We start from the raw sequence: 27,944 nt of genomic DNA, 5'->3' as shown, positions 1-27,944 counted from the left end.
CCGGCGAGTGGCCTTGGTCAGATATGTCGTTGACTGCTTGTTGAGACCGGCGGGCCTTTCGAGTAAGTCCATGCTTGATTTTCGTCTTGTCGTGTTTGGTGAAGGCCTTTTGATACGGTAGACTCGGGAGGACGGCTTCACCCTGGGTTTTCTTGTTCTTCCTTCTCTTCGGAACATGCTGGGATGCTTTGATGTTCAAGCCTCTGGACCGTTTGCTGCCAGTCTGAGATGCCTTTGAGATACCGGTCGCATCTAGCATGTTCTCTGTAGACTGACGGTTGGAGGAAACCAGCGATGCAGGTGGAATCGGAAGGGAATTGTCCATCGGATTGCTTGATGGGCTCAACGGAGAGATGCTTGCAACGAACATTAGTCGATCGCGTGGTCTTCGCTTAGCAACTGCTGGGCGGAGTCTTGAGTGGAAGATACTGCCATGAGTGCTGGTACCCTCAATATTCTTTCGTGGCGAAGTCAAGAGGCCTCGCTAGGGCCTCTGGACGACGACTGGACTAGCTCCCCTTTCAAGAGACCTGGTTCAATCTGAGCTCGGGCAGTTGTGTGGAGGTGTGGTGTACAGCCCCTGTACATGGTGTGCTGACATGGCTCATCTTACCAATTGTCTGGGTGGTATCTTGTCTTGGACGTTTACCATACTCGGTCCAAATCGCTGTTAACGCAGTATCCAGAGGACCGGAGCATGGTCTTGTGGAAGAACTTTTTGGGCCGCGTACCGCCTTCGAAACTTGGCCAAGTGTCGGTCAAAGCGGTGCAATCGATTCTCTATCTTTTTTTCATCGAAACGGATGCTCGAGCATCACTTGAGGAAGAGTCGACATGATAGATTCTTTTGTAGCTGCGCATTTACAATAGAGCCTTGAGGAGAATGGCCAACTTGGCAGTAGTATCAGGCAGCAACGGGACCGATGAATAAGTCAAATGCATTCGTGAAAATGTGACGAGTTGGAATCGATGAACCTTAAGTGAGGTCGACGCGACGCGTTCGTAAGCGCTAACCCTGTAAAGTTCGTCCATGCGCCACATGCACGTGCCAAGGTCATGTACCCCATGTTGTAGCCGTCTTCATCTCCATCACTCCATCAACCATCAACAACTTGGTACTCAGCTGGCTGGTACCACTGTCTCGTCCATCACTGTATCTATTGCTCCCCTAGGAGCTGTTGAAAACATGTCGGAGAAAGCGCCACTTATCCCAGTTGCCACACCGGCCGAACGATCTCCGCGCGTGCAGCGCTGCACCAAGACGCGTGCGATTGGAAGGCTACTCACGACAGCTGCTGCGGCTGGACTCATCTACTATGGTATGCCATATGGTACGTATTTCTCACATTATCGACTTGGAATGGTCCAGATTAACAATTCTTAGCTGGCGAACCTGTCCTTGAGAAGAAGTCTGAGCTATGTGTGACTCCCGCGTGCGTGCACGCTGCATCGGAGCTATTGTACAACATGTCGCCCGATTACAAAGAAATTGATCCTTGTGACGATTTTGAGGAGCTGGTCTGTGGTGGTTGGCGAGAGCGCCACGATCTACGAGCCGACCAGGGCTCCGCGTTCACGGGCACCCTCATGTCCGAGCAGTCTCAACTACTTCTTCGTCACATCCTTGAGTCAAGCTACCCCAAGGATAGTCAGGTATTCAAACCGTCAACATCTGTCGAAGGTTGCTAATGTTTTGTGAGCACTCTTACTTTAGTCCAATGCAATTGATGGCCGTCGAAAAGTCCATAGATGAGAAGAATTTCGACAAGATGAAGACTGCATACGAGGCCTGTCTTGATGAAAATCATATCAAAGATGTTGGTCTCAAACCGCTCAATCAGGTCTTAGAAGAGATCAAGAAGGCGTACCCAACTGTCGCGTCTGGAACATCCAACGAGCATGACTTGAAGGAGCCCATACTTTTACTTGCCAAATACGGTATTACAAGCCTGGTGAGCACTGACACTGGACCTGATGACACGAATCCCGATAGCGTCGTGGTTTCAATCAGTGCACCATACAGCTTTGGCCTTCCATCTCAGGAACGATACAAAGATGACAAGTTGGTGGAGAAGTATCGCGATGTGGCCGTAGAAGTTCTCGCCGCTCTGTACCCTGAACAAGGCAAGGATTCATTTGCCAAGGTCGTTGACCTCGAGAAACAGCTCGCCGCAGCCGCCCCAGCTTCAGAAGACAGAGACGACGTGGTGGTATGGCTCCACTCAGCTGCGATCACCGTTTACGAGACTGACGTATTCATAGAAATACTACAATCCAATGAAGCTTGACAAAGCTGCAGCTATCGCGCCAGAAATCGAACTTCGAGCGCTTATCGAAGGTCTTGCGCAATCGGACTCCAAGGTTGAACGCGTCATTGTTATGGCACCAGATTACCTCAAGCAACTGTCCAGCATCCTTGCTGCCACTGATAGGGAGGTTATGCAAGGCTACTTCTTGTGGAAGGCTGTTCAATCTTTGTCGTCGTACGTGGAAGCTGATGCCGTGAAGCCTTACAAGCGTTTCAGGAACGTGCTTGCTGGAAAGGTACGCTGCTCCAACTGCTCCCGCGCCTTGCTCAAACAATAACTTTTGCAGGAGCCCGATTCAACGCCTGAACGCTGGAGGACTTGTATAAACCACGTCGATGACAGCTTGGGCTGGATTTTAAGCCGCTTTTTTGTTGAGAAGGCTTTCTCAGCTGAGGCGAAGACGTTTGGAGACACAATCGTCACCGACATCAAGACGGAATTCATTAAGAAGCTCAAGGCCGTTGATTGGATGGATAAAGAGACCACCAAGAAAGCGATCGAAAAGGTTCACAACATCGTCCAGAAGATCGGCTACCCCACAAAGAGCCCCGACATCATGAACCCACCGGCGCTCCGCGATTTTTACGAGGCGGTAAACATTACATCTGATTTCTTTCAGAATCATCTATCCGTGAATCGCTTCGGGGTAGAGTTTGTGTGGTCACAGTTAGGCAAACCAGTTGATCGTGACGAATGGGGCATGACGGTGCCTACGGTCAATGCCTACTACAATCCACCTGGACAGGAGATCGTATTTCCAGCCGTAAGTTCACTCACTATATGTCCTAATTGTAGATATGGCATCGCTGACTTCTGATTCGCAGGGCATCATGCAAAGACCAGTGTTCGATGTCGAATTGCCTGCATACATGTCTTACGGTGCTTTCGGATCTGTAGCTGGACACGAGCTGAGCCACGCTTTCGATTCAACAGGCCGGCATTACGATATGATTGGAAACTTCACCGACTGGTGGTCAAACTCAACCGTCGATGCCTTTAAGGAGAAAGCTGAGTGCTTCGTTAACCAGTATCACAATTTTACTGTTCCTGGGCCAGACGACAAACCTCTCCATGTTAACGGTCGACTCACCCTAGGCGAGAATATCGCAGATGCTGGAGGGCTATCTGCCTCATTCCAAGCGTGGAAGCGCCGCGCAGCCAAGAAACCAAACCAGGACCTACCAGGCCTTGACCATTTCTCTCACGACCAAACATTCTTCATAAACTACGCCAACTGGTGGTGTGGCAAAACGACCAAGGCATCAGCTATTAACAGTATTTACACGGACCCTCATGCTCCGAAGCGGGCCCGTGTCATGGGTACCATGGCGAACAGTCGCGAGTTCAGAGAGAGCTTCAAATGTAAGGTGAAGGAGCCCACCTGCCAATTGTGGTAGACGGTGGACTGCAATAGTGCTTAAATTTGTTGTGGTTGCGTTCACACCGTAATCTCTACTGCGAGTACACGAACCATTTCAACAGCTATCAATTCTAAAGTTGCTTTCTTTTCTCCACGTTCCCCACTTTGGCAAAGTTTAAGCCACTGACTTTGATTTGTGGACTTCGGTATGAAGCTTTTCGTCTTTCTGGATCGCCGCTGCCGCCGCATCTGGGTCTTGCAGAGCGTGCGGTATCAGCTGGTCTCCGAAGACCTGGTCCATCTGCTCTAGGCTGCGGCCCTTCGTTTCTGGGTAGAAGAACCAGTAGCAAAGCATAGCCACGATGTTGAAGACGAAGAAGACGTAAAAGTACCTGAACTCTAACGAGCTTAGTGCCTGTGGAGAAAATTGTGCGAATATCAGATTGACCGTCCAGTTCGTGAAAGTGGTAATCGCATTCCCGAGCGCGCGACACTCGACCGGAAAGATTTCAGCTGGGTATACCTGGAGCGCGCAAGGTTAGTATTCACGCCGCACTTCATATAGCTGCAAATGACTTACCCAACTGATTATGCCTAACGGCGTGTAGAAAAATGAGAAAACAAAGTTCATCGCGACCATACTGCGTAGCTGAGCAGCATTATTCGTATTCAAGTACTGTGCTTGCACTGCATTGACTAGCAAGGCGGCGCCCAAACCACCCGCAGAGACGATGAGCGGCTTGACCCGCCCAACGCGATCGAGTAGTGCTAGGGCGATGGTGCACCACACAATGGCAAGACCTCCTTGGATTCCGATGATGAGAAGAGACTCGCGCGTTGATATGCCCAGGATTTCATACAGCCTTGGGCCATAGTAATTAATTACGTTGATGCCTGAAAGTGGCCCAAAAGCCTGTACTCCACAGCCAAGCAGCAGTCGCTTGCGCCATGTTGGCTTCGTGAGAATGGAGGTCCATCCAATGTCTCCCAACGCGCGATCGGCAAAGATCACATCCCGAATCTCACGAAACTCGAGTTCGATCATTTCGTCGTCGGTGCCTGCGCGTAGCTTCCTCAAAGACGCCATGGCCTCTTCATGTCGGTCCTTCTCTGTGAGCCAGCGAGGCGATTCCTGGAGGAAAAATATACCGGTTATCAGGATCAGGGATGGGATATTCTGGAATGCAAGAGGGAAGCGCCATGAAAATTCGGTACTGTTGAAGGAGCATCCATAGCCCAGCCACTGAGCAACGAAGAAGCCCCAACCCAGCATCCATTGCAACAGACCCGATAAGATACCACGATGCTTGGCTTCTGAAAGCTCACCAGCGTACATGGGAATTGTGGATGTTAATTGGCCGACCGCAATTCCTCCAATGAACCTCCCTACAATCAACATTGCCATGTTGGTAGCACCGGCTTGCAGGGAGCTTCCCAGAAGTGATACCAATGACCCGACCATGATGGTCCATCGTCGGCCCAGCATGTCAGCGAAAAGCATGTTGAAGATCGTGCCGGCGATTGCGCCTCCTTGGAATGCGCTGACTATCCCGCCAACAATTGTGTCGGAGGGGTCATTGAAGTACTCCTTGAACGTCGGAAGCGCGATGGTCGAAGTGATGATTCCTGAATCATATCCGAAAAGGACTATGATAAGGGTAAGTGCGTTGCATCTGCAATCGGAAAATAATCATTGACTGCTACTTACATCCTCCTGTTGCAAGAAAGATAGCAGAGAAAACAGTGATCGTAAGACCCATTCTTGCGGCACCAGATGGCTCTTAATGTCTGACACCAAACTCATAGGGAGAGCACATCCCCACATATATACTGCCGACTTACCCCAAGTTCTTGCCCCGGACTATATCATCCCGATCACCCCAGGAAATGGAACTGGGTCACGCTCAAGCGACAATCTGCGCCCCACTACAAAGCAACGGTCCTTGCTTGGCTGCCAAGTACTTGCGCAACAATATTGCCGCTTTTCACCGTTCGCGTATTGCCTCAGAGCGATTCAACGTTCACTTTTTCTAATCGAAAGGTTGAAAATGTTCTGTGAAATTCATCGCGAGTATCTTCTACTTTCCTCGAATCTGTACAACCAGATGCTCGAAAATGTTCAGATTGGGTGGCCTTGAAAAAGAGCCAAGAAACAATTAAGCGGAGCACAGTTCATGATGTCGACATCCGGTTAGAGATCGACACTTCGCTAGTCGGAATAAGCTACTTACATCCATCACAACAGGTTTCCCGCTCATTTGCCGCCCGTACGATTAGTCTCTATTTTCGCACGTCGCCATAGAACGAGTAATGTACAGCGTGTATCATGGATACAAGACATGGTGTGCAGAACCGAATGGAGATGCAGGCCTTGTGGTACCAAGACGCATCTCGCTGCATTTTCGGCCGAGCAGTTGTAATGCTCAGTGTTCTGCGAATCTTTCAGATCGATAGATTCCATCCCTTCTTGCCACATCCTTCTCGCACCACCTTCAAAATCCTGCATTCTCCGGACTTCGGTCGCTCTTAGGATAGCCTGACAAACATGACTTTCACGTTTGTTCGTTGTGGCATACATGCGTACCACGAAGTTCTCGGTATCGATTCGGACAAGATACGACTCTTCTGGGTTTTAGATTCAGATGACGAACACGCACTGCAAAGTGCTTATCGGATCGAATTATCGACGTCAAAATCCTTCGACTCGCTCCTTTGGGACTCTGGCAAATTTGACAGCGATCAACAACGTAACGTTGAATGCGCACCCACGAACGGATTTTTATCAGCGATGTTTCATTATTGGCGAGTCACTGTCTGGGACCAGAATGGCGATCCAGGATGGAGTCCGATCAACGAGTTCTTCACCGCATACCCACGCTCCAGCGGTCTGCTTCCGCCCTATAGTATGAACCAAACTTACATGCCGCACACCAGTCTCATCTTCCGCACCTGGTTTGAAGATGAGGTAAACCGATGGAAAGGTGTCTGGATTGGTGACAACGGTGACAAGCCAATATATCTGAGAAAAGCTGTGCATTTGGAACGGAAACCAGCAAGAGCCATTGTGCTTGCGTCCGGGCTTGGCCACTTCAACTTCACCTGCAATGGCGATCCTGCTGCGTCAAACGGACACGTGCTAGACCCCGGATGGACGAATTATCATAGGACTGTACAATATGTAGCATATGATGTATCCAGTATCCTGAATGCCGGAGCTAACGTCCTAGGCGCGCATTTGGGGAACGGCTTCTACGCTGGAGACCAGGGCGATGACCGCTTCTTTTGGCCCTGCTACGAAGACAATACATACGTCAGATACGGGAATGAGCTTTGTTTCTTTGCAGAGCTGCACCTGTTCTACCAAGACGGCACGCGAGAGATTGTTACCACTGGCCCTGATTGGAAAGTGCGAAAGAGCGCGACAACGCTAGCCAACATTTATTCATCGGAGACCAAAGACTTTAGGGCCTATCCGGTCGGCTGGGATACATCAAATTATCAAGAAGATGGTCTGTGGTCAAACGCGACGCCAGTTACTGGCCCAAGAGGAAAGCTAAAATACCAGAGTCAGCCCCCTGTGGTATTGCATGAAACGTTTCAACCAAAGACATCAACGACGATTGAGCCAGGAGTTGTTAGCTTTGACTTTGGCCAGAACATGACAGCTATGATCAAGCTCCAGGTGTCTGGACCTGCTGGATCGGAAGTCATTGTGCGTTTCTCTGAAACAATTGGCGAAGATGGACGAGTTTTGATGCCCGATCCTCTCTTCAAGCAATTTGAGACAGGAGTGTTCTGCAGATTCATACTAGCTGGCACAGGCGTTGAAACATGGGAGCCGGACTTTTGTTTCACAAGCGCTCGTTACATTCAAGTCGAGGGTGTTGCTCTTGAACAAGGTCGTAATTTGCCGGTGGTGCGGTCCATTGTTAGTCGACATGTTTCGTCAGCAGCTCGACGCCTGGGCACTTTGAAAACCGACAAGGAGGATGCAAATTCGCTCATCAGCATGTGCTACTGGTCATTTGTTAGTAACCTGTTCAGCTACCACACAGATTGTCCGCAGATTGAGAAGTTCGGCTGGCTAGAAGTCACGCATCTTCTCGCCCCAGCAACGCAGTATATCCGCGATATGGAGTCGCTGTACTCCAAAATACTCGACGACATTGTTGACGCACAAGAGCCTAGCGGGCTGTGTCCAACCATGGCGCCTGAGATTCGGTACATGTGCGGGCCCCTCCACGACACAATAACTTGGGGTGGCGCAGTCGCTTTGTTACCCGAAATCCTTCGCTTCTACTACGATTCGACTCATATCTTTGAGAAACTCTTCAATCCATGCGTACGCTACATGGATTACATCAAGACAAAGGAACGAGAAGGTGGTTTGATCGAACATGGACTAGGCGACTGGGGCCGTGATATTGCTTTCGGCAACAATCAAGCTAACATCGAGACGGCAATCTACTATCGTTGCTTGAGGAATGTTCAGCGTATGGCACATGAGCTTGGAAAAGCTGATGCGGAGGCTCGTTTCAGCGAATGGGCGGATCGAATCGCCAGGGTGTATAACGACAAGTTGCTCGTTACGGACAAGACACTTTACCCTTATGTCTTCTACACATCTCGGGACGACCCCGTGAAGCGGGACCGTAATATGGTGGCTCAAGCAGTCGCCTTGCAGTTCCATCTGGTTCCTCCTCAATACATATTCGAAGTTCAACACGCTTTTCTAGAAGATTGTGCCGCCTCTGGCAATAGAATACAAGCTGGCGAAATCGGACTTAAGTATATCTGGAATACCCTTGCAGACCTCGATCGTCCAGAAATTGTCCTCGAAATGGCTCGACAAGAAGAACACCCTTCTTACATGCGCTTCTTGAGGCGCGGCGAAACAACGCTTAACGAGTTCTGGCAAGATGCATGCCGCAGTAAATGCCATGACATGCTTGGTACAATCTACGAATGGTGTTACGAGGCAGTGTTAGGCTTGAAACCAGAGACCGAAGCCTATCGCACGTGGACCGTAAAGCCACCGCTGAAGTCCGAATTCAAGCATGTCGTAGGCAGCATGGAGTGTCCGTATGGTTTGATCGAGATCGAGTACGACGAAGATCATGAAGGCAGGGTCTGCATGAAGGTCACAGTTCCGACAAGCACAACTGGGTATCTTGTGTTACCAAGAGACGAGAGCGAAGTAATAGTTACAAGGAGAGGCGCGCAGCCTACGAAGCGTGCGGGTCGGAAGATAGGCTTGAAGCCTGGCAAGTATGTACTACAAATTATGCCGTAGAATTGTGCCATGAATATTGCTATGCCACCTTTTCACGGTCAGCTCGGTGCATCTAACAAGGTGTCTGGTGTCTGCAAGGATTTCTCATACCCCAATTTACTCTAGATAACCCAAGTAAGTCCTCGCTTGCCCCTCATAGTGCTCCATCTGGAGCTTTGGAAACGCCCTCAGACCACCCAACCGCGACTCCATCAGCACCCTCACACCTTCTCTTCCACCTGCTCCCTCCTCACCACCCTTCATCCTCAAATACACCTTCCACGCCGTAACACAAGCCAGCATAAACTCGACCTGCGCCACCATGCACTCATCGCCGCATTTCATCACATTCTCCAACGCCACTTCACCATAGCCTTGAGCTTGGTCGGCGTGTTCTTTGCGCTCGGCGACCGGACGCGATATCTGACTCAGAAGCAACATGGTTTCCATGAGCTTTTGGCACACGCGGGAAACTTGCTTGTTGGATGTTGATGGGTCGTTGCGGAGGAAGTGGAGGGCTTTGGAGAAGTAGTGGCGTGCGCGAAGGAGGTGGGCTGTGGAAAGTAGGGAGGATGGGGTCTTGAGGTTTGAGTTTCCGAGAGCGATAAGCTCCACTGGGAGACATTAGATCCATGTGTGTGAGAACGCAGTGTAACCTACCGATCTCTGAGGAGGTGGCGATCTCCGTGGCCTTGCCAGGAACGAGCGTTCTCTCGCGGTCGTGGTATGTCATTTGTTGTACGAATGCTGCTGTTGGGCGATCTTATTACATGTTAGCAAGTTTGACTTGGTAATAAGTTAAGTGCCTGTTGCGCACTTTTCATCTGTACTACCTGTAGTCGCACAGGTGGTGATGATGAGAGAACGGCTCACTCATTTTTCAGGACATTATGCGAATCTACTTACATTCCTTCTTCCTCAAATTCTCTGCGCATGCTACAACCCTCCCAATTGTCTCTCTCTTCTCCAGATACGTCATGGTCGCCTGTCTAATTAATTCCTTCTCTTCGTACTCTGCCAGCCTGATGTTTTCCAGCCCGTTGCTGACATTGAATCGAAAGCATCGCCCACTCATCATGTACTCTCTCCACCTCGCTTCAAATTGCTGATTCGTGTCTTCTGTCTCAGTGGCGACTTTCTGCAGCGTTTCCACAAGGTGCTTGAGGCTCTTGTCCGCGATACTCCTTATACCTGGATGCCCAGTGCCTATTGACACGAAGCATTTGACGAGCGGCTTGATGTTGCCGGTATCTGCGCACCAGATGTCTGCGGCTTCCTCCTCCACCTGTATCACTGGATTGTTCGCGCCGATCGCTCCATCAACGAAATTGCTGCCATCGATCGTGGCCGAGGAGAAATATGTTGGTGCTGCTGTTGTCGCCATGGCGGCTTCCAGAATTGTGGGAGTATATTCACTTCGAGCTGTCGCGTAGCTGCGCAGGCGGGTTGTCGTATTCGTCTTCTGAAAACGCGCACATACGAAGCTTTGCGAACAATCGGATCAGCTGCTGTGCGTAGCTAAACAACCTCTTCCTAGATACTCACACTTTACATGTCGGATCGCCGGGTTCTTCAAAGCTTTCACTCGGAGAGTGTCCGCTAGCACGTAGCACCTCGACGATGGCTTCCGAAAGTGCTTGCGCAGAGAAGCGCGGCTTCACGCGCCCTAAAGCACTCATGATGCTCCGATTCTCTTTCCTTTCGAATATTCGCCTCATGAGCTTGACATATGCTATGATGCAATCCTCGACTGACATGCGCAGTCTGCCTAACATGATGGCGATTAATCTATGCCAACTTAGCCATTTGCACTTCCAATCATGTCTGTAGGAAGTACTAACCCTCCCGTACTTGTACCGCCCATCAAGTCGAAGATCTCGCAGGGCTTTTTCGGTCCCAATCCTTTATCTCTTCGCCTGAAATTCAGCTCTTTCATGGTTCTCTGAAGAATGTAGAGAGTCGCAAGACCACGTACACCACCGCCGTCCAAGGACAACAGGCAGTACCCAGTGCTATCCAGGACATCATTGCTTGCTAAATTGCCTGGAGTTGCAGATGATGATGACCCTGAGGACGACATTGTTGGTTCACGTAGCAGAGTTGAGTCTTCGAAGTATGGATGTAGGCTACTTTCTCTAGTGCCTCGAAGGCTGCCAGAATTGCATGACTGCAATGCTAACCGCTGCCAATTCTTGGCTTTCCCATAGCGCAGGCTGCATGTGAAATGAGATTACAGCCTTGTCGGGCCGAACCTTCAGCTTTCGGTATTCGTAACATGCATCTGCAGCCACGTGCAGGGATCGTGTCCGATTAGACCAATCAGTCGAAGCGCGATATCGCCTGCCGCTGCGCATTGGATGTCTTGTTAACTAGACCCGGCCTTGCGTAAAGCTGAAAGCAGCCATCTTCCAATAGCACCCGAAAAAGGTGGTGGGCGGTGTTGGTGGACGGCACGGGACGCTTGAAGTGTGCCTCGCGGTAAGGTTAGGTAAACTCGTGGTGGAGGCTGCGATACGGCCTTGTCTGCATTGTATACACAGGCTGTTGACGCATGACTGAGGAGGCCGGTCACCGGCAGAACACTGATTGTAGCTTTGGACTGCAATGATGTTGACATGATTCATTTGGTGTTCTCATTTCGATTAAGCAATCAGGGTGCCTGGTGCTATACACAGGGTCTTGCCATTGCAACCGGAGCCCATTGATTCTGCGTATAGCGTCAGGCTATTGAGTACCCTCGTTGAATTTCCATTACCACCGGCGTCCTGGCCCTCCATCCGAGACGAGAGTAGGCGCAGGCCTTGCAAATCCACCAACAACTGATAACGAATCGTCGGGCTTGAGTTCATCCTCCATACGTGGAGACGGGTAGTAGCCTTCTTGGTTATAAGGCTGCATCGGATACACCGCCCCTTGGCTTCTGCTGTTGTCGGCGAATGGAAGCTGATGTTGAGGCTGCGCAGGCTGTCGCTTCAGACAAGGCCCGCAGAAGTTCATGAAGGTTTTGATCGCGATACCAAGAAACGCGAGCCCAGCTAGGCTTCCAACAACAATACCAATGATGGTTGCGAGTGAGAGCGTACTCGATTTTGATGATGATGTGTCTGAGCCGGTGCTGGAGCCAGTCGCACCGGAGTTGAAGACCTTCGTTGACGTATGCAGTGAGCCGTCGGCCGCCGTGATTGTAGCCTCGACAGTAGCAGGAAGTGGATCAGCGGCAATATAGCCCTTTCCCTGGCAATACTGATTGTACATTGATCCGGCGGTCGCGGCGTCGATGGCTGCATTGCCCACTGAGCAACCGGAGTTGATGCAACTCGTGAGATATTGCTGCGCGGGCTTTTGGTAGTCGGGACGGCAGTAGCAATCGTTCTTTGCCTCCCAGCCTCGCGAATTACAAGAATTCTTTGGGTCGCAGCCCAGTTCTCTACCCAGCGCATCGACAGGGCAGCTTTTGCCAAACATGAAACAGGACTGAGCGCATGGTAGTTGTTGATAATACCCTACCATAGTCGACAGATCTTGTCCCATAGTACCGACTTGAGCATAGGTGGCCCATGGTAATAGCAGTAAAAACGAAGACAGAAGAAGAGCTATTGTAGGCATGGCGAAATGGTGTATCGTATAGTTCGAAAATCGGAGAGAAAACTGGAGTGACCTTGAAAATACGACGCGCTGCGAAGCCTTAATGAATGCAGACCACCGCCTGACAGCCTTCTGCAGCCTTTTCAGCCCATTCTTGACAAGGATAAGTGTAGAGTGATGCAGCCTTGATGCCAAGCTGTGGGCCAAGAACCGTGATACTTTTCCTGGAATGCTGCAGATGGCAAGTGTTGATCTCTCGCTTATTTACTCCCATAGTGAACGTGTCTCCTGCACACAGCAGGGATAACCGCCAGTGGCGTTTTTGAGGGCGGTTATCCCTGTGTGAGGGGCTGCGGTGGCTCTAAGATGCCTTTCTCATTAACGGCGACAAGTAAGGCGATTCTCTCGATTAATTTGGCGTGGTCCTTCTCGTTGATAGAGCGTAGGCAACTGGCCGCGACATTGAACTTTCATGTTGACGACAGTCGCATTGCCTTGTTGTCGCTAGATAGTAGCACGTTCGAATGATCCGCAAACGCCTGCAGGTTATCGAGCGCGGCGGAAATTAGACAAGGACATAGGATGACCTGAAGGTATACACATTTTTGTGAGGGTTCGATTGCGACGGCAAAGCCCTGTGTACAGCTTCAGGCTACTGGGTAGGCTACTGCTTACCTGTTGCACCCTGGTCACTTGCCATCGTAGCTGACATGTGGCACAAGAGAACGCTTCGTACATCGCGTTCCGAAAGTCTCGGTGTTGGAGATACGGTCTCAATCTGACAAAATTCGAGACGAGCCTTCCGCACGGACCTCCACGTGGCAAAGCTTAGCAGCCCATCGCGCGAGCTTGATCGCATGACTTGAATCTTAGCAACGGGCCGGCTGCTGTTGCACGATGGCGCCGTTGTGTATGATAGGTCTACATCTTCGTCTTTACCATTGTCTCCACGCTCTAGGCTTCGGCTTGTATCCTTCTTGTATGCTACGCCAGTCAAAAGAGCCCATCTTATCGCTGTCAATGACGTCTCCGCTAAGCAGGGGTGCAAGCGGCCACTGGCGCGCGAGTGTGAAGTCTCTTCCCCGCGCTTTTATAGACGCTGCCGCTGCTCAGGGTCTTCGGTAATCACCTTCGAGAGATTGACGATTCGAACGGTACCACCATCACCATGGCTGCAAACGACCCAGGCCTTGCGCCGCTGGGCGCCCCGGCAGAGGACCCCAAAGGCGCTGTTGACGTACCGGCTGAAGACGCACCTGTCGTCGTACCAGATCAATTCGACCCGAAATACGAGACGACGAGAAAAGAAATCTGGTCATACTACTCGTATGTAGCCACGACGTACAACTGATCAATGACTTACGTGTGGTTTCAGCTACTATGTCGGTGACAATGGCCTCACGTTGTTCAACTTCGGACCGACGGCCTTTCAAAACCTCATGTACCAAGCTGCTGGCGATGCCGAGGCACTGGAATTTCTCGGACGCACTCGTTCCATTAATTCAATCGTCTTGTTGAGCAACGGCATTTCCTTTGCTCTCCAGGTCGTCGTGTTTTTGATCCTAGGCTCTTTTGCAGATTTTGGCTCATGGCGCCCCAACATCTTGATCTGTCTCTCTATCATCGCCTTTGGAATCGGTTTCGGCTGGCTAGGCGTACATACCGAAGAAAAATGGCACGTAGGCGTCGGCCTCTACATTGTCGGATTGATCAGTTACCAAACCACCGTGACCTTCTGGACAGCTGCATTCCCGGGCCTAGCAAGAAACACAAAAGAGCTGCGAGTCAAAGCCGAGGAATTCGCCGAAGGCCGCATCACACGCGCCGAGTACGACTTCACCGACATGATGAAGCGCAACGAGCTTTCCAACACCGCCTTCTACGTCCAATCCGTCTTTGAAATCGTCATCCTCGCCGTCATTGTCGGGATCATGTTCGGCCTGCACGTCAACGACAGCGAAGCCAACAACAACTGGGGTCTCTCCGTGCTCATCGCCTTCGCAACTGGCGTCTGGATCCTCTGCGCCATCCCCTGGTTTATCTTCGAGAAGCGCCGCCCCGGCCAAGATCCAGGCGGAAACATCATCATCGCGGGCTTTAAACAGCTCGGATACGCCATGAGCCAGATCTGGCAACTCCGCCAAAGTCTGGCTTACCTCGTTGGTTACTTCTTGCTTGGTGATTCACTAAATACTACCGTCACTGTCATCGGCACTCTTCAGAACGAAATCGTCGCGTATAACAGTCTCCAGCTCACGTACCTGCTCATCGTCGGAATCGCCGCTCAGGCCGTTGGCATCGGTGCCTTTTGGCGCATTCAGAAGCACTACGGCCTGTCCACCAAGACCATGTTCATGGTCGTCGCAGTGTGCATCGTGCTCCTCGATGGATGGGGCATGATTGGCATCTGGAGCCAGAATTTCGGCTTCCACAAGCGCTGGGAAGTCTGGGTATATCAAGCTTTCTACGGCCTGCTTGTGTGCCCGTGGTACAGCTACAGCCAGACCATGATCAGTGAGGTAACGCCGCGAGGCAAGGAGTTCTTGTTCTTCTCGTTGTTCAGTATTGTGGGTAAGACGAGTGCGTTTATCGGCCCGCTGGTGAGCAGTGCGATCATCGACGATACGGGGAACAACAGTAGCCCGTTTTACTTCTTGTTCGCATTGAGTTTGGCGAGTTGCGCGTGGCTTTGGTGGTTCGTTGATGTAGAGAAGAGTAGGATTGAACAGGCTGAGTTCTTGGAGAGGGAGAAGAGTTTGAAGGTCGTGCACGAGGAGGCTTTGCTATAGACTCACCACTGCAGGAGATACCGATAAATATGCTTCAAGGACGCGGGGCTGCAGATCCGTAGCGGCACTCGCTTTGGTCAGCTTCGCAGGAGCATCACTATATATTGGGAGCAAGATATCGCTATGACGATTTAATTAGCGTAACTAAACTTTTTGCCTCGGTCTCTGAAGCTATACAGACCCACCCTTGGTTGGACCATGTTGAAACGATGCGATCATCCGAACCTCGCCAGCCTCATTCATTTGAAGTACCCTTACCGCCCGATCGTCCCAAAGAAGCCTTCTTCCATGCATTGCCATCCGCTTCCAATAAATCGTCATCATCATCATCATCGTCGTTGCTGATGACAGGAGCAAGACTGCGTTTTCTCTTCTTCGTATCGCCAGGCCACCGCAACTCATTGCTGTCAGAGTCGACAGCGGTGGGCTGGGGTGGGTGCGGTGCAGCTCCAATTTCTGGCGTGCGCTCGACGACTTGATTGATAGGTTCAGGCAGCACAGTCTCCTCGTCGCTACCCAGATAGATAGCTTCGGAGCGGCCAAAGGACGCAGGGTTTCCCCTTTGAGCGGTGGAGGTCTCCTCTTTGAACTTTTCTTCTGGATGTGTGGCCTCGTCTTCATCACTTGAGATACTCACTACTGACACACCCCTGAGAAGAATGAATCGTTGGTCCAGATTGGGCTCCGCCACTCCTGACTCTATCTCTTCAGCTTGCAGTGAGTCGCCTTCTTCCTTGTCTGCCAACCTATCCGTTGTGTTGGCCGTCTCTGGAGTCGCTCTCTCATGAGTGGCCGTCTCTGGCTGTTGCCGCTCTTCAGGACTCATCTCCGCATCTGATAGCGCCACTGCATCAGAAGGTAGTGCATTTGGAGATGCTGCTGACGGCAAGATTGGTGGAGCAGGTGAAGAAGCGGAGAAGCTATCGCGAGAGTTTGCAATTGACATTGCGGAGACGTAGGTTTCATTGCCACTCTCAAGACTTATCTCTTCATATCCGGTCATCTCTTGAGCTGTATCCCCACAGCTCAGCGGAACTTCTTGTTCTGTGTGTAAATACGACCTGACTAGGTCCACGGGTGGCATCCCCTCTGTTGGCTGATTTTGTCCCTCAGCGCTACTATTGGGTCGTGAACTAGAATGATCTGAAGCAGTAGTCGCTTTTGCTATCTTCTCCGAATACTGATCATTATCAGCTGCCTCTTCACTCTCTATAGCGGGTGCAGCCTTCGTCTTAGCGATGAGGACGTCTGGGTGGACTCGAAGCTTTACGATCAAAGACTGCATTTTTGTGTGAGCTAGATGTTCTCTCCGAATGCACGCAGGGAGTTAGTTACCCGATATGCTTCTTTCTGCAGTTCGCTTGCTGGGTGATTTTTGTTTGAGCGAATATCTTCGTCCGTCGTATCTCCAGTACTTGTATTTCTGAGGTGATTGCACGCAGCGCGGAGTGCTGGTACCATGCTCTCATGTTTCCAAGGCGCAGATAGCTTTCCGATCAGTCCTGCGTGTTCAGCAAGCATGAAGTAGTAGAGGACCAGGTATCGTATTTTGTTGCCTCGACTGGGCAATTCTTGATCGAGACGCATGATGGAATCGAAAGGCTCCACCAGGTCTATTCCAGTGAGGTCTCCGAATTTCCAATGTAGCAGCTCCCCATCAGAATCCTGAGCAAGAATTCTTGTGTCGCCCTTCACGCCCTGAGTGAGGTAGACGTTTACTGTAGACTCACCAAATGCGCCGAATTCCAGAACGATAGGATCGTATTCCGATATGAGGTTTTGTCCGCTGAAAGTGACTGCTGTTGATGGAATCGCGTCAAGAAGTGAAGCACGGTCTCCGAGCGCGGCTATGATCTTCGCCATATTAGAGCCTGGCTTAAGTGGAATCGAGCTTCCGAGTGAGCGTACAACTCCTCCCTTGCAATAAGTGTCACTGGTTCTAGTGTCGATTTCGTCTTCGGTGTCAGCCTCGTCTTCCGCGTGGTGACTGACTCTCTGCGGGCGAACTCGCCTCGTTATGCGTCGGATTGGAAAAGTTTCTGCATCGGTGTTTTTTACGTCTTGCCATCGCTGATAATTTGCGCTATCGTCGATGTACTCAAGCGCCAGCACTAAGCTGTCTTCAAACTTGCTCCACTTGGTTGCCGTGTCCGTCAGACCGTTGGCCAGTGAATAGTACAAGACCAAAGCACACAGCGTGTCGCGAACATGTGTTACCTTGTCCTGTGAATCAAACTGTAGGAAGCAGAATGGTGGAAGTAGTTCCCCAGATTTGCGCAGTAACGAGGTTGCAGCGCGCTTCAACAGCCGTGGCGTCTCGTCACTTCCTCGAATTTCATCTCGTATCAAGATAGGCGGTTCATGTTCGCCTTTCCATTTCTGAAGAGGATTGGCGTGCATAACGTATGCCCAAGAGGTCGCTCGCGTCGCGTCATCTTGTTCTCTCGTTCCCAGGCGCAACCGGACTGCTTTTTGACCCCGTATAGTAGCGTCTTGGAACTCGAAGGATGAGGGTGGTGGAAATGAGTCCAGCACCTCGAGCAGACCGTCCGATGCTAACCTCGACCGAAGCTTGTCGACAAAGGACTGCAAGTGCCGCGGCAGTGGTAGGACGGCCATCGGATCAGCTGGGTTTACGCTGGAGGTGAGGTGAGAGAGCGACGGGCGCGACGGGCGCGACGAGCGCAAGAGGAAGGCGCGATACACAAAGCTTGGGCGCGCCAACACGGCATGCGGAACTGGGCGTTTGTCACTTTATGTAAGTACTGGGTTCATATCAATCATTCACTACCTACACGTTCTAGTCCATTCCTGCCTCAGCTACGTGCTTCTGACAGGAAAAGGCGGGCCTTGTCGCAATGCTTCTCGGCTGGCACCCATCCGTAGCTTACGCTCATAGATACTACTGCTGTAAACTCTTTGATTGCAGGATTCAGTAGTGGAACGGAAGGAATGCTTAATCATAGCTGTGCTAGTGAGCAATAATTTGCCCTTATCTGGCAATGTGAATGGTTTCGTCACGTGTTTCTAACGCGCCGAGTGATAGAGTTCGCAGCGGCATTATTACAAAAAAACCGTATGTGTTGACAAATCTCTATCGATAATCCATTCCATCTATTACCCCCCAGTTGAAGACCTCCTCACTGCTGTTGCGCACATCCACTACGCTCACCACCCCCCTCACTCCTCCTCACTCCTCCTCACTCCTCCTCACCCGCTTCCCCCTCGCGCCCTCAATCTCCATAGTGAAGTCCAAGAACGAACGCTCTTTGTCTGACAGCGACTCACGCAGTCTCTTCCTCTGGCCCTGGTTCTGCTCTTCTTTCAACTTGATCCCTTCCGCTTCCTCCTGGAGGATTTTGAAGTGCGCCTTGAGCGCGAGCATCTTGTTGTACGCCTCTTCTTGCTTAATCATATTGTGCCTGAGCTCGTCTTTGTGCGTATCTTCCGCCTCGACGATATGGCGATACGTCTTGAAGAAGTCGGTGGGGTCGGAGTCGGGGGTGGTAGGCTGGGAGGTCTTGTCTTGGTGCTTTGACATGTTAGCGATAGTTAAAGCAGCAGGTGACTTGTAAAACATACCAAGTTAGCAATGTTTGGCAGAGGCACAGACATCGCATTGACAGTGTCCGAGAACGTCATTGATGCTGTCGTAGATGCACTGAGACCTGCTTGGCTGCTTGATCCCTGCTGAGGGTAGCCGTGCTGCTGATAGGACTGTAGGACTGTAGGTATCTCAGGACCATCATCCTCAAAGTCGAACTCGCTGCTCTTGATATTAATGGGAGGTACGATATCATCTTCAGACATGGCACGTGTCTGAATCTGATCCAGCTGGGGATTTAGACTTTCGTAAACCTTCGCAACATTCTTCTTCTTGTAACCGGGCGGTTCCACGCTACGTTGCGAACTCATCCGTTGGCTGGCAAGGCGGCCTGCATCTTTGTCCAAGTTCGCTTTCGCAAGCCTGCAAGCCGAAGTGAGGTCCTTGACGAACGGCTCGTCCACTGGCCATACTGACGGGAGGTTGACCTTCTTGGCGATGAAGTAGTACCTCACTAGAGCCCTCAAATGCTTCGTGCTCATACCAGTCTTCTGTCTAAGGCACCGAAACGCAGCTCCAGGTTCCGCATTTTGCGCCACCTTCGAGATGCTGGTGTTGGACTGTAATTGTCCGGACTGCGAGAACCGTGCCCAGCGTACGTCGAGTATTGTAGGGATAAGGCCGTTGTATACCATGATTCCCACTGGCACCTTCTTGGCTCCGCCGTTGTTAATGAGGCCGAAGTGCATGCGGTACGGCACTACGGCAACAAGCTTTGTGTTGCTTTCTAGAGGTATCAATTCTACTTCACCGAGAGGTAGGAAGTTGAGCAGCGAGGCATCATCGCCCATGAGTGCCAGAATATTGCAAAGGGCGGTATCGTTTGGGTGTGACCCTTGCATGGTGCTGTCTAGCATCATGTGAGAGCCAGTGCGTAAGGTTCCTAGCAAAGTCTGATGAGTTTTCCGGCATCGACTAGAGAGGGAGCCTTGAAGGTGTACCTATGACAGGGTTACGCTCTGCTGCTAGCATATATCGAATGCGTGTGGAAGGGGAGGAGATGTAGGAGACTAGGTTGCGGGCTGCCGTCGATATTGCTTTAAGAGTGGTGCCGCTATCCCAGGGTACAGTGCAGACAGGTAAAGGTAAATGTTGGTAATTGCCACAAGTCAGAGGTACTGAAATACGAGGTGAGAGAGCTTTACGGAAAGAGCTAGTACTATCAAGAGATCACACACAGTCAGTTGCAGCACTTCTTGATATTATGCGGAGTTCAAATTGCGTTGTATACGCTGATTGGCAATCCGAATGCCCTGGTGTCTCTCTTGCACCGCGTGTCGAAGGTCTTATCCAACCCATGTCGGACGAGTCCCAAAAGGTTCTGTCAAGGGTCAGACTCAAGAAACCACACATCTAAAACCCTTCGGGACTGTCCTGGCGCTTTCGCTTCTTGCTGTCACGCTGCTGGGTAGTAACAAAGTCAAGCAGCTGATCAAAACTGAAGCCACTGCGCTTCTCTCCGAGCTCCCTCTGAAGTACTTCTTTCCTCGTGATTTTGGCCTCCTGTTGCTGGTGCAAAGCTTTAGTCTGCTTCTCTTGCTCCGCTTCCATTTGGTCGCAATTCGTATTCATGAGGTCCGCCTCCGATTTCTGCTTGACATATAACTCCCGGATCTGCTTTTTATGTTTATGGCGCAGTTCACTTTTGATGTAAAGCTGCAAACTTTTGATCTGCTCCCTGAAGTCGTGTTTGACTGCTGCAACTTTGTTGTTTATGTTGTCTAGATCGCGGTCGAGTTCGTCGCTTTCCTCGCGTAGCTTGACGTACTCCGATACATCGCGCATGAAGGCTAACTTCTCTGGATCTTGCGTTGCAGGTTTTGACGGCTTCGCATTCGTGCTGTCAGTCATAGTTTGTACAGGCGGTAGAGCGGGAGTAATAGACTGGTGAGCACGGAGACGAGGATCCGGAGTTGGAGTCTTGGGAACCTCTTGGGCACGCGCGGAGACGGCCACGCTCGGAGAACCGTTGGCGCTCTCGACAAATGGAGCCTCAAAAACATCCAGAGTTTCTGATTTGATAGGGCTTGCAGGTGCTTGTGAGCCGCGACGAAGCGGGCCAAACATCTGGTTTCTTGGGCCGCGTTGCTCGGATTTGCGCATCGCTGGCCGAGCCTTCACCACTATCACAGGACTGCTGTCTGCATCAGAGGCTGAGAACGGGCTACTCGACATCTTATCAGCGCCATCTCGGTACTTCCGACACACTTTCGACAGGGCTCTGATGAAGCGCGGGGTGAAGCTGCAGTTGCGAGGAAGCTCGAATCCCTTAAGGATGAAGCAGGTCTGTAGTTGGCTATTAAATCATGTGTAGGTTGTATAGAGAACAAAGATGTTCACCTTGATGACGACCGCGAGGGCATGAACATCATACGTCTTGAGAAGCTTGAACTCGTCGCGCAGTTCCGCCTTGCTGAGCACATCAGCCACACTGAACGGCTTGTGTTGGCTAAATTCTGGATAGAAGCCGAAGACTTTGACTTCTGGTAAGCCGGAAGACTTGCGATTGATGGTAGTGATGAAGGCCTGCAGCGTCCACTTCGCACCTCCGTCGACGATAGTACCAATCTTGATTGCTTCTCCTGCATAGCCCTCAATCCCTGGGCCTTCGGGGACCACCAGGTGTACTGCATGCGCGGGGATCTCATCGAGGAGCTGGGCATCGCGTCCCAGCTTCTGTTTGAGGAGGTCGAGAGGTGATTGCTGCACACCTTTGCTGCGCGCGGGTGACGTGTTGGTAGCTGTCGAGCTCTTGCGATTCATTGAAGTCATGATTAATCCTATTGTATCATCCAAGAAGATTAGTGCGAGTGTCTGAAGTGGAAATGCAGGCTGTGTTGTGGGCTATCACGAGGCGGGCCGCGCTAGGCCGCATTAGGGATTCAAACAGGTGAAGAAGCGATGGTGTTCAAAAATTCAGTCAGCATCAGTGAGGTAAATAAGCAGTCTCTCATAAGATATGGTGACGATGAGCATCTTGATGTTGTCATTGCTATGTAAAGACCACTAAGGTGTGGAACTCTTCAGAGCTCATGAGCGATCGCGCGCAATCATTCATCCTGAGGTCGTGACCGTATGGAATGTATCCATTACGGCTGTTGATGCTCATGGCCTACTCCTGGACTCATTCAACAGCCTCATCGTCTCCTGCTTCTGCCTGCTCTGCCATAGTCGGATCTCCGATAGTGGCATGGACGCGAGCAAACCAATCGGAGGTAAGCGATTCCCTGAGCACGCCGTCGCTCTCACCTCGAATACCCACTGCTTCCTCCAACAAAGCCTGCCTCTTTTCGAACTCCGCCTTCCCGTTCTGGTGGAATGCAAGGTCCACTTCTGGACGACCTTGTCGAGCGGCTTCGTGCTCATGGACGTGTCGCTCGACCAGTGCGCGCTCTTCAGCCATATGCCTTTTTTTCAAAGCCTCATGTTCGGCCTTGCTGGCGGTCTGGAGGCTCTTCATATCAGCTTCCTTATATTCAAGCCGCTTAGCATCGATGGCATCTGTCGGAGCTGTTAGATGTGCCTGTGGTCCCATTTGTGCGAGAGTCATCCCATTCGCTGCTTTGAGGGCAATGTTCACATCCGCCGCGCGTTTCTGCAACTCGAAGTAGTAAGGATTGCGAATGGATACGAGGACAGAAGCAGAATGGATGGTATCAGTTACTACTTTGGGGTGTCGAATCGAGTTGACGTCCGCTGGTGGTGTTAGTGGAGATATGGCAGGGCGGCCAGGACTTGTGCCCGGGAAACTCGGCTGGTGAGGCGGCTGCGGTGAGCCTTGGAACGTGGAGAAATTTCGTTTGCGCGCAGACTAAATCCGGTGTCAGCGTCTTCTGGAAGAGTGGGTGCCGGCCTCTTACTGGTGCGATGACTACGGGAGGTGCAGGCGATCTTGTTGGCGCAACGCTTGTCTGGCGGCTCTGCAATGAGACATCCGCTTCTCCATAGCCCGCTGCATCTTTGGGAGCAACGTCTGGGGACTGATCATGGTTATTCCTACCTGCAACAATCTTGTACAGGTGGCAGGCATCGCGTAGGCCAGTGAAGAAGCTTTTCGGTAAGATAGCGTCCGCAGCATACGAAGCGCCATGAAGCATGAATAGACACTGCATGTGTTAGCTATAAAACTCTCGTTTCATTTCATGTTGCGCTTACATGAGTTAGAGCTTTCAAGGGGGTCGACGTCAAGTCTTTGACAGGTTTGAACACAGCAGGAAGGTCGCGTAAGGCCATGACTTCCTCAAAGGAAAAGATATTCGAGCCGCTGCGAGAATTGTGGCGACTGCGCAGGTGAATCTCAGGAAGATCCCTCGAGCGTGCTGAGTTCGATAGATAGGCAAAGATCTTGGTTTGGAAGCCCTTTGTGTCTTTGACGGAACCGAACTCAATCCTGCAGGGAGCGTAGCCCTTCCAGGCATCGCTTGAACCGACACCGACAACAAAATCCTTGGGAAGGTAGTCAAGAAGCTTTGCGCCGTCTCCGAGACCCGCGTAGAGTGTTCGCATGATCGTTAGGGGAGGTATGACCTTCCGAGTACGAGTCGGGCTAGAGTCCATCTTCGGAGCTTGCAGAACTGGAACGACACGTCCAGGGACGCTAAAAGTTGTCAGTACTATTAGTGATCTGAAATGGTGACAGATGGCTTACGGAAGTTTCAATCGGACGACCAAAGACGGTGTGGGCATTCTTCGGTAGTGGGATGATGGAGCGTGGGTTGTGCTGTGCTGCGCGTGAGATAAGACCTGGTGTTTACGCGTATTGTTGTGACAAACGCACGATCACAACAAGCCGGCGCGTCGCTCTGGTACCGTTGACCAAGGTGAAGGGAAAATTGCTCAAGGTAGGCCAACATCGCGTTCCTCATTTGAATGTAACTTGCGTAGCTCTCGCATCGACCCAGTGACGGGATATGTCGTTCGTCTCCATGGTCCGCGATATGAAATCAAACATGTATAACTTGGCAGTCCCAGACTTCCTGCGAGTGGATTTGAGCGATCTCTCGAGTAAACGACTTTTACTGCGTCAAGTTCAGGCAAGCCCGGGGTTTTTGCGGCCAGCATTCCGCCAATACAACTGCTGCAGCTCATCCGGCGACAAAACATCCCGAGCTTTCCGCTTCCTCGATTCACAACTGACTGCCTTCTTGTTCAGACTATCGAACGACTCCAACTCTTGGTTTATCTCTCCTTCAAGTGCCTCCATACGCTCTCGGCGAACTTCCAATTTTCGCCGACACTGCTCTAGCTTTTGATCGATTTGCAACTCTTCGTTGCACACTTCGTTGTATCGGGAGATGGCGGACGATGATTCCTTTATAATCTGTGGTTGCCGGATATGATCTGTGGGGCGAGGAGTATCATTGCATGTCACACGCACTGATGAAGTCCTGACATTGTCTTCGTTGAACGGTTGAGCACTGGCTGCTTTCTTGTTACCGTCTCCTTCCATATCTTCGATGCCACTGTCGCTTGTTCGGGACGCTGATGCTATGATTGTCTCATCATGCGGTGTCGCTGCCCTGAAAAGTTCGCAGGGAATACGGACGCTCAATTTGACGACTAGCGATTGTGGCTTTTTTGATTTTCGGATGTCTTTGCAGATGTCCAGCAGGACGCCTTCCTGGCTCTTAGTCATCGCAAGCACATGGGTTGTGGACTCATCTAGTAGCATGAAGTAATATGTCGCTAGCACTACTACTCTCATAGAATCGGTTGCAAACTTGAATGCATCATGCGGATCTGTTGATCGGAGCGCCTATATCGGTGCGAGTCAAATCAGTAACCGATGAACCAATATTCAGAGTGAAGGCAGAGGTCTTACATCATCGACCATGAACACTCCGCCTGGTTCGCCATCGACAAAGTAAGAGTGGAACAGTAGGGTCAGTGAGATTCGGTACAGGTATATCCAAAGTCTAGGCTTGTTGATTGCTAGAACATTGTCCTTGTGGTAGCCGAAAAGAATAGCGGTCGGTACAGCGCCTGGAATCTCAGCTTGTTCCTCTGTAATGAGTTTGGTGATAGGAGGAAGTTGATCAAGGAGGCTGGCATCGTTTCCGAGGCTGTCGCGAAGAGCTCGCAAAGCACGTCTTGCTGGGGCCATGTTCGAAGACAAGGATGTGAGAAAATCAGTTTTACCGTGATTATTTGAATATCATAGAAAGATCATGAAATGATTGTTGCAGAAGTTTAGAAGAGAGGTTATATAGATGACCAGCAATACAGCACGACGTCAAAGTGACCTGTCGTTGCAGCCGACGAAACGACCAGGAGTTTCAGAGAGCGAAGCAAACATTTGCTATCAGATGCATGCCCAGGCTGCATAGGCAAGTGCTTTCTTTGGTTCCACAAAAGCGGTGTGATGTAGCATTACAGGTGTGCTCTCATTCGTCTAACGTTCGAATGTCTGAGACTCTCCACGGACGTTGGGCGCGCTGCCATGCGGGATGACGTCACGTGTCAACAACATGCTCAACACCAGACATCTGGAGCTGCGTAGCAGCAAACATGAACTGGCGGCTTACAAGATGGAAGTCCTGATGACCGAGAATCCGACTGCGACTAACCTCGCTTGAGCCTCTTGCTCTCCATCCTCCGACCAGCTTCAAAGCCAAACTCCAACTGTTCGTCTCCATTCAACGAGCTCTGCACGTCCTTCTTCTCCGTCTTGATATCGTCCTTCTCTTCCATCAGTGCTGCCTTGTTGTTCTCCGCCTGCCGAAGACGCGCCTGGAAGCCGACGATCTGAGCAGCAATTTCGGAGCGCTCTCCCTCAGCGTCGTTGATGCGGCGATCGAGATCTTCTTCTTGAGCCTGGAGCGCGACGTATTTGTCGACCATGACCTCTCGCTCTGGGTATTCGAGGCTGTCGGAATCCGCCTGGTAGATGTAGTCTGGCGTAGGAGTGGAAGGGTAGCGGGCTAGTGACTGTTGGTAGCTGGGGTATGCTGCTGGGCTCCGCGCACGCTTGCGTGTTTGTCCAATGCTGCCACTATGTGAAGGGGGCCGTGAATCGTAGAGTTCGTCAAGAAGCTCAGACGACCTAGTCACCGAAGAGGGAGCTCGAAACACGGATGGTTCCCTGCGGAACTCGGCTGATCTACGCGACGGTGATGCTACATGCGAGACTTCGCGCGACGCCGCCTTCCCCACTGTACCAGCTGTAGCTACTGCCTGAGATTGTGCAGGGTTCTTCGCCGCCTGCGCTTGCTCGTACACTGCCTTGTAAATCTTGCAAGCCCTCACAAGTTCTAATTTGTAGTTCTTGAGCGAGATGGGGGTCTTGAGCTTCTCATCAACTCCGCGCCTCACGAAGAAATAGGCCGCAATCGCCTGTTCAATAAGTGATCTGTCAACAGATAATTTGCTTGGTCCGCTTACCATTATTTGGAACGCGTCGCCAGCCAACTTGAAAGGGGCGGAAGCAAGAGCAATCTTCTGGACGTTCTGTGGCCGTATCGGAGCATCGCCGTTTTGTGCGCCTTTCAGCGTTTGAAACGTAATCATCTTGGCCGATCCATGAGGTCCTTTGTTGGTGTAGTTGGCACCTCCCAAGAGTGTCCAATAGATCCACAACTGGTCCTTCTCCTCCATCATATCGCCATACAGAATTCGCTCTGGCGCCGCACCTGGCAGCTCTGACTGAGCCTGGAAGGTCGTGCGATTGTACGGGAGATACTTGAGAAGCTCTCCGTTGTGACCAAGCTCCATACGCAGGTTAGTGAAGGAGCGGTTATCTTTGGGAGCCCGAGGCGCGCCAGCTGGCGTCTGGAGTCGCGATTGTGGAGTGGACATTGTTGAGTGCTGCAAGGAGTTCAAGTAAGTTGAGTAGAATTCTAGGATAAATCGTAAAGAAAATCTATTGAGACGGAAAGTCAAGCCTATGCAGAAGGGCGCTTAAGCAAGGCGTGTGCGTTGACGGCCTTTCACGACAGCGGCCAAGCGCGCCCGCTTTCTCAACACTCTCGACACACGAGCAATTGCAACTTGTGGTGAATCAGGCATAGTCATTTCTGCGATGAATAGAGTACGGCTATATTGTTTTAAGCGGCACTGGATCAATCAAGGCGTTGGCGCTTCGCACTATGGCGCTCGACCTGCTGTCCCAAGTCGAATGCTGCCTCAACGCTCAAGCCTTTGAATAGATCCGTTTTCTGCCTCTCAAGCTGCTGTTTGTTTGACTTCCTCTCCCGGAGAATTTGCTGCAGCCGCTCGATCTCCTCTTCCGTCTTTGTAATGTCATCGACAACATCTTTCTCCCTCTTTTGTAGCTCGATCAGAGTTTCCGCCACGTGCTCTGTAGAAGCCGGATTCTGCAGCATGTCAGCTTGTATCCTTCGAGTACCGTTCCATTGTGCATACCGCGTCTGGGGTAGGTCGGGGTCCTGCTTCGTTGGACATCAAGCGATTTACTTCGACCGCAATGCTGTGTGCCGGCTCGGAGTCGTCTTCTTTCACACTGACACTCGAAAGGTCGCTGATATCGCTTTCCTGACTGTCGACCTTCCCTACTGTTGTAGCTACGGGCGTGACGCTCGTCTGCGACCTGGTTGCCTGCTCTTCGAACTCACGGCAGACTGCCTTGAGATCGTCCTTGAAACTGGGAGTTATAGGCATCCCAAATTGTAACTTCTTCTTGTCCGACTCCGTGGTATATTCCACCAGCGTTCGTAGGAAATACCATTTAGCAAGCGCGACGAGCTTGTCCTTGGTCCATCTGCCCAGACTGGCCTTGGCCGGGAATGCGAATGCGGATGCGCACCCGGTCACGACCTTGCCAATGTTGTTCTCATCATGCCAGCCAACATGTTTATCTTCGGAGTCGTAGGCATGAAATTGTATTCCTACGGGTCCGTTGACCCTCCTCGCGGGGTACATATGTATCCAGATGCCGTGTTTGGTGCCAACTTTTGGCTCTTGATCGGGTGGGCCCGGCGAAGAGCCCATCGCAGGAGCAATCGGTTTGGAATGCTGTATCGCTCCAAACTTTATTTTGAATGACAGGCTTTGGGGATCGTCTCGAAGT

The 27,944-nt window shown here is 51.2% G+C and overlaps 14 protein-coding genes across 14 annotated transcripts; 3 read left to right on the top strand and 11 right to left on the bottom strand.

Annotated features, from left to right (window-relative positions):
- Window positions 1-1,186: 1,186 nt before the first annotated feature.
- On the top strand, window positions 1,187-3,706 carry SNOG_15353 (hypothetical protein; the record flags this gene model as incomplete). The annotated part of the gene is made up of 6 exons (XM_001805451.1): window positions 1,187-1,331; window positions 1,385-1,589; window positions 1,715-2,210; window positions 2,263-2,483; window positions 2,652-3,076; window positions 3,105-3,706. The coding sequence occupies 6 exons, from the start codon at window positions 1,187-1,189 to the stop codon at window positions 3,704-3,706; spliced, it is 2,094 nt and encodes a 697-aa protein (XP_001805503.1).
- Window positions 3,707-3,844: 138 nt separating this feature from the next.
- On the bottom strand, window positions 3,845-5,429 carry SNOG_15351 (hypothetical protein; the record flags this gene model as incomplete). The annotated part of the gene is made up of 3 exons (XM_001805450.1): window positions 3,845-4,192; window positions 4,250-5,316; window positions 5,378-5,429. 3 exons carry the CDS (start codon window positions 5,427-5,429, stop codon window positions 3,845-3,847), a joined length of 1,467 nt encoding a protein of 488 aa, XP_001805502.1.
- Window positions 5,430-6,457: 1,028 nt separating this feature from the next.
- On the top strand, window positions 6,458-8,962 carry SNOG_15350 (hypothetical protein; the record flags this gene model as incomplete). The annotated part of the gene is made up of 1 exon (XM_001805449.1): window positions 6,458-8,962. The coding sequence occupies one exon, from the start codon at window positions 6,458-6,460 to the stop codon at window positions 8,960-8,962; it is 2,505 nt and encodes an 834-aa protein (XP_001805501.1).
- A 96-nt stretch (window positions 8,963-9,058) lies between these two features.
- On the bottom strand, window positions 9,059-10,325 carry SNOG_15349 (hypothetical protein; the record flags this gene model as incomplete). Its single annotated transcript, XM_001805448.1, has 3 exons — window positions 9,059-9,555; window positions 9,602-9,691; window positions 9,848-10,325. The coding sequence occupies 3 exons, from the start codon at window positions 10,323-10,325 to the stop codon at window positions 9,059-9,061; spliced, it is 1,065 nt and encodes a 354-aa protein (XP_001805500.1).
- Window positions 10,326-10,353: 28 nt separating this feature from the next.
- Window positions 10,354-11,021, bottom strand: SNOG_15348 (hypothetical protein; the record flags this gene model as incomplete). The annotated part of the gene is made up of 3 exons (XM_001805447.1): window positions 10,354-10,459; window positions 10,487-10,729; window positions 10,783-11,021. The coding sequence occupies 3 exons, from the start codon at window positions 11,019-11,021 to the stop codon at window positions 10,354-10,356; spliced, it is 588 nt and encodes a 195-aa protein (XP_001805499.1).
- A 671-nt stretch (window positions 11,022-11,692) lies between these two features.
- Window positions 11,693-12,406, bottom strand: SNOG_15347 (hypothetical protein; the record flags this gene model as incomplete). Its single annotated transcript, XM_001805446.1, has 1 exon — window positions 11,693-12,406. The coding sequence occupies one exon, from the start codon at window positions 12,404-12,406 to the stop codon at window positions 11,693-11,695; it is 714 nt and encodes a 237-aa protein (XP_001805498.1).
- Window positions 12,407-12,790: 384 nt separating this feature from the next.
- SNOG_15346 (hypothetical protein) lies at window positions 12,791-13,226 on the bottom strand (the record flags this gene model as incomplete). The annotated part of the gene is made up of 2 exons (XM_001805445.1): window positions 12,791-12,876; window positions 13,202-13,226. 2 exons carry the CDS (start codon window positions 13,224-13,226, stop codon window positions 12,791-12,793), a joined length of 111 nt encoding a protein of 36 aa, XP_001805497.1.
- A 468-nt stretch (window positions 13,227-13,694) lies between these two features.
- On the top strand, window positions 13,695-15,315 carry SNOG_15345 (hypothetical protein; the record flags this gene model as incomplete). Its single annotated transcript, XM_001805444.1, has 2 exons — window positions 13,695-13,852; window positions 13,902-15,315. 2 exons carry the CDS (start codon window positions 13,695-13,697, stop codon window positions 15,313-15,315), a joined length of 1,572 nt encoding a protein of 523 aa, XP_001805496.1.
- A 235-nt stretch (window positions 15,316-15,550) lies between these two features.
- SNOG_15344 (hypothetical protein) lies at window positions 15,551-17,178 on the bottom strand (the record flags this gene model as incomplete). The annotated part of the gene is made up of 2 exons (XM_001805443.1): window positions 15,551-16,594; window positions 16,774-17,178. The coding sequence occupies 2 exons, from the start codon at window positions 17,176-17,178 to the stop codon at window positions 15,551-15,553; spliced, it is 1,449 nt and encodes a 482-aa protein (XP_001805495.1).
- A 1,327-nt stretch (window positions 17,179-18,505) lies between these two features.
- Window positions 18,506-19,761, bottom strand: SNOG_15343 (hypothetical protein; the record flags this gene model as incomplete). The annotated part of the gene is made up of 2 exons (XM_001805442.1): window positions 18,506-18,847; window positions 18,898-19,761. The coding sequence occupies 2 exons, from the start codon at window positions 19,759-19,761 to the stop codon at window positions 18,506-18,508; spliced, it is 1,206 nt and encodes a 401-aa protein (XP_001805494.1).
- A 511-nt stretch (window positions 19,762-20,272) lies between these two features.
- Window positions 20,273-21,691, bottom strand: SNOG_15342 (hypothetical protein; the record flags this gene model as incomplete). The annotated part of the gene is made up of 2 exons (XM_001805441.1): window positions 20,273-21,205; window positions 21,260-21,691. The coding sequence occupies 2 exons, from the start codon at window positions 21,689-21,691 to the stop codon at window positions 20,273-20,275; spliced, it is 1,365 nt and encodes a 454-aa protein (XP_001805493.1).
- A 352-nt stretch (window positions 21,692-22,043) lies between these two features.
- Window positions 22,044-23,425, bottom strand: SNOG_15341 (hypothetical protein; the record flags this gene model as incomplete). The annotated part of the gene is made up of 3 exons (XM_001805440.1): window positions 22,044-22,514; window positions 22,780-23,025; window positions 23,075-23,425. 3 exons carry the CDS (start codon window positions 23,423-23,425, stop codon window positions 22,044-22,046), a joined length of 1,068 nt encoding a protein of 355 aa, XP_001805492.1.
- Window positions 23,426-23,948: 523 nt separating this feature from the next.
- On the bottom strand, window positions 23,949-25,022 carry SNOG_15340 (hypothetical protein; the record flags this gene model as incomplete). The annotated part of the gene is made up of 3 exons (XM_001805439.1): window positions 23,949-24,239; window positions 24,297-24,674; window positions 24,741-25,022. 3 exons carry the CDS (start codon window positions 25,020-25,022, stop codon window positions 23,949-23,951), a joined length of 951 nt encoding a protein of 316 aa, XP_001805491.1.
- Window positions 25,023-25,480: 458 nt separating this feature from the next.
- Window positions 25,481-27,865, bottom strand: SNOG_15339 (hypothetical protein; the record flags this gene model as incomplete). Its single annotated transcript, XM_001805438.1, has 5 exons — window positions 25,481-25,910; window positions 26,043-26,251; window positions 26,300-26,754; window positions 27,003-27,231; window positions 27,281-27,865. The coding sequence occupies 5 exons, from the start codon at window positions 27,863-27,865 to the stop codon at window positions 25,481-25,483; spliced, it is 1,908 nt and encodes a 635-aa protein (XP_001805490.1).
- Between the last annotated feature and the right edge of the window lie 79 nt (window positions 27,866-27,944).

The sequence above is a fragment of the Parastagonospora nodorum genome, assembly GCF_000146915.1.
Source record: "Parastagonospora nodorum SN15 chromosome Unknown scaffold_37, whole genome shotgun sequence".
In the NCBI taxonomy this organism is placed as follows: Eukaryota; Fungi; Ascomycota; class Dothideomycetes; order Pleosporales; family Phaeosphaeriaceae; genus Parastagonospora; species Parastagonospora nodorum.
The sequence above is the reverse complement of the archived record's forward strand: the minus strand, read 5'-3'. Positions and strand labels throughout refer to the sequence as shown.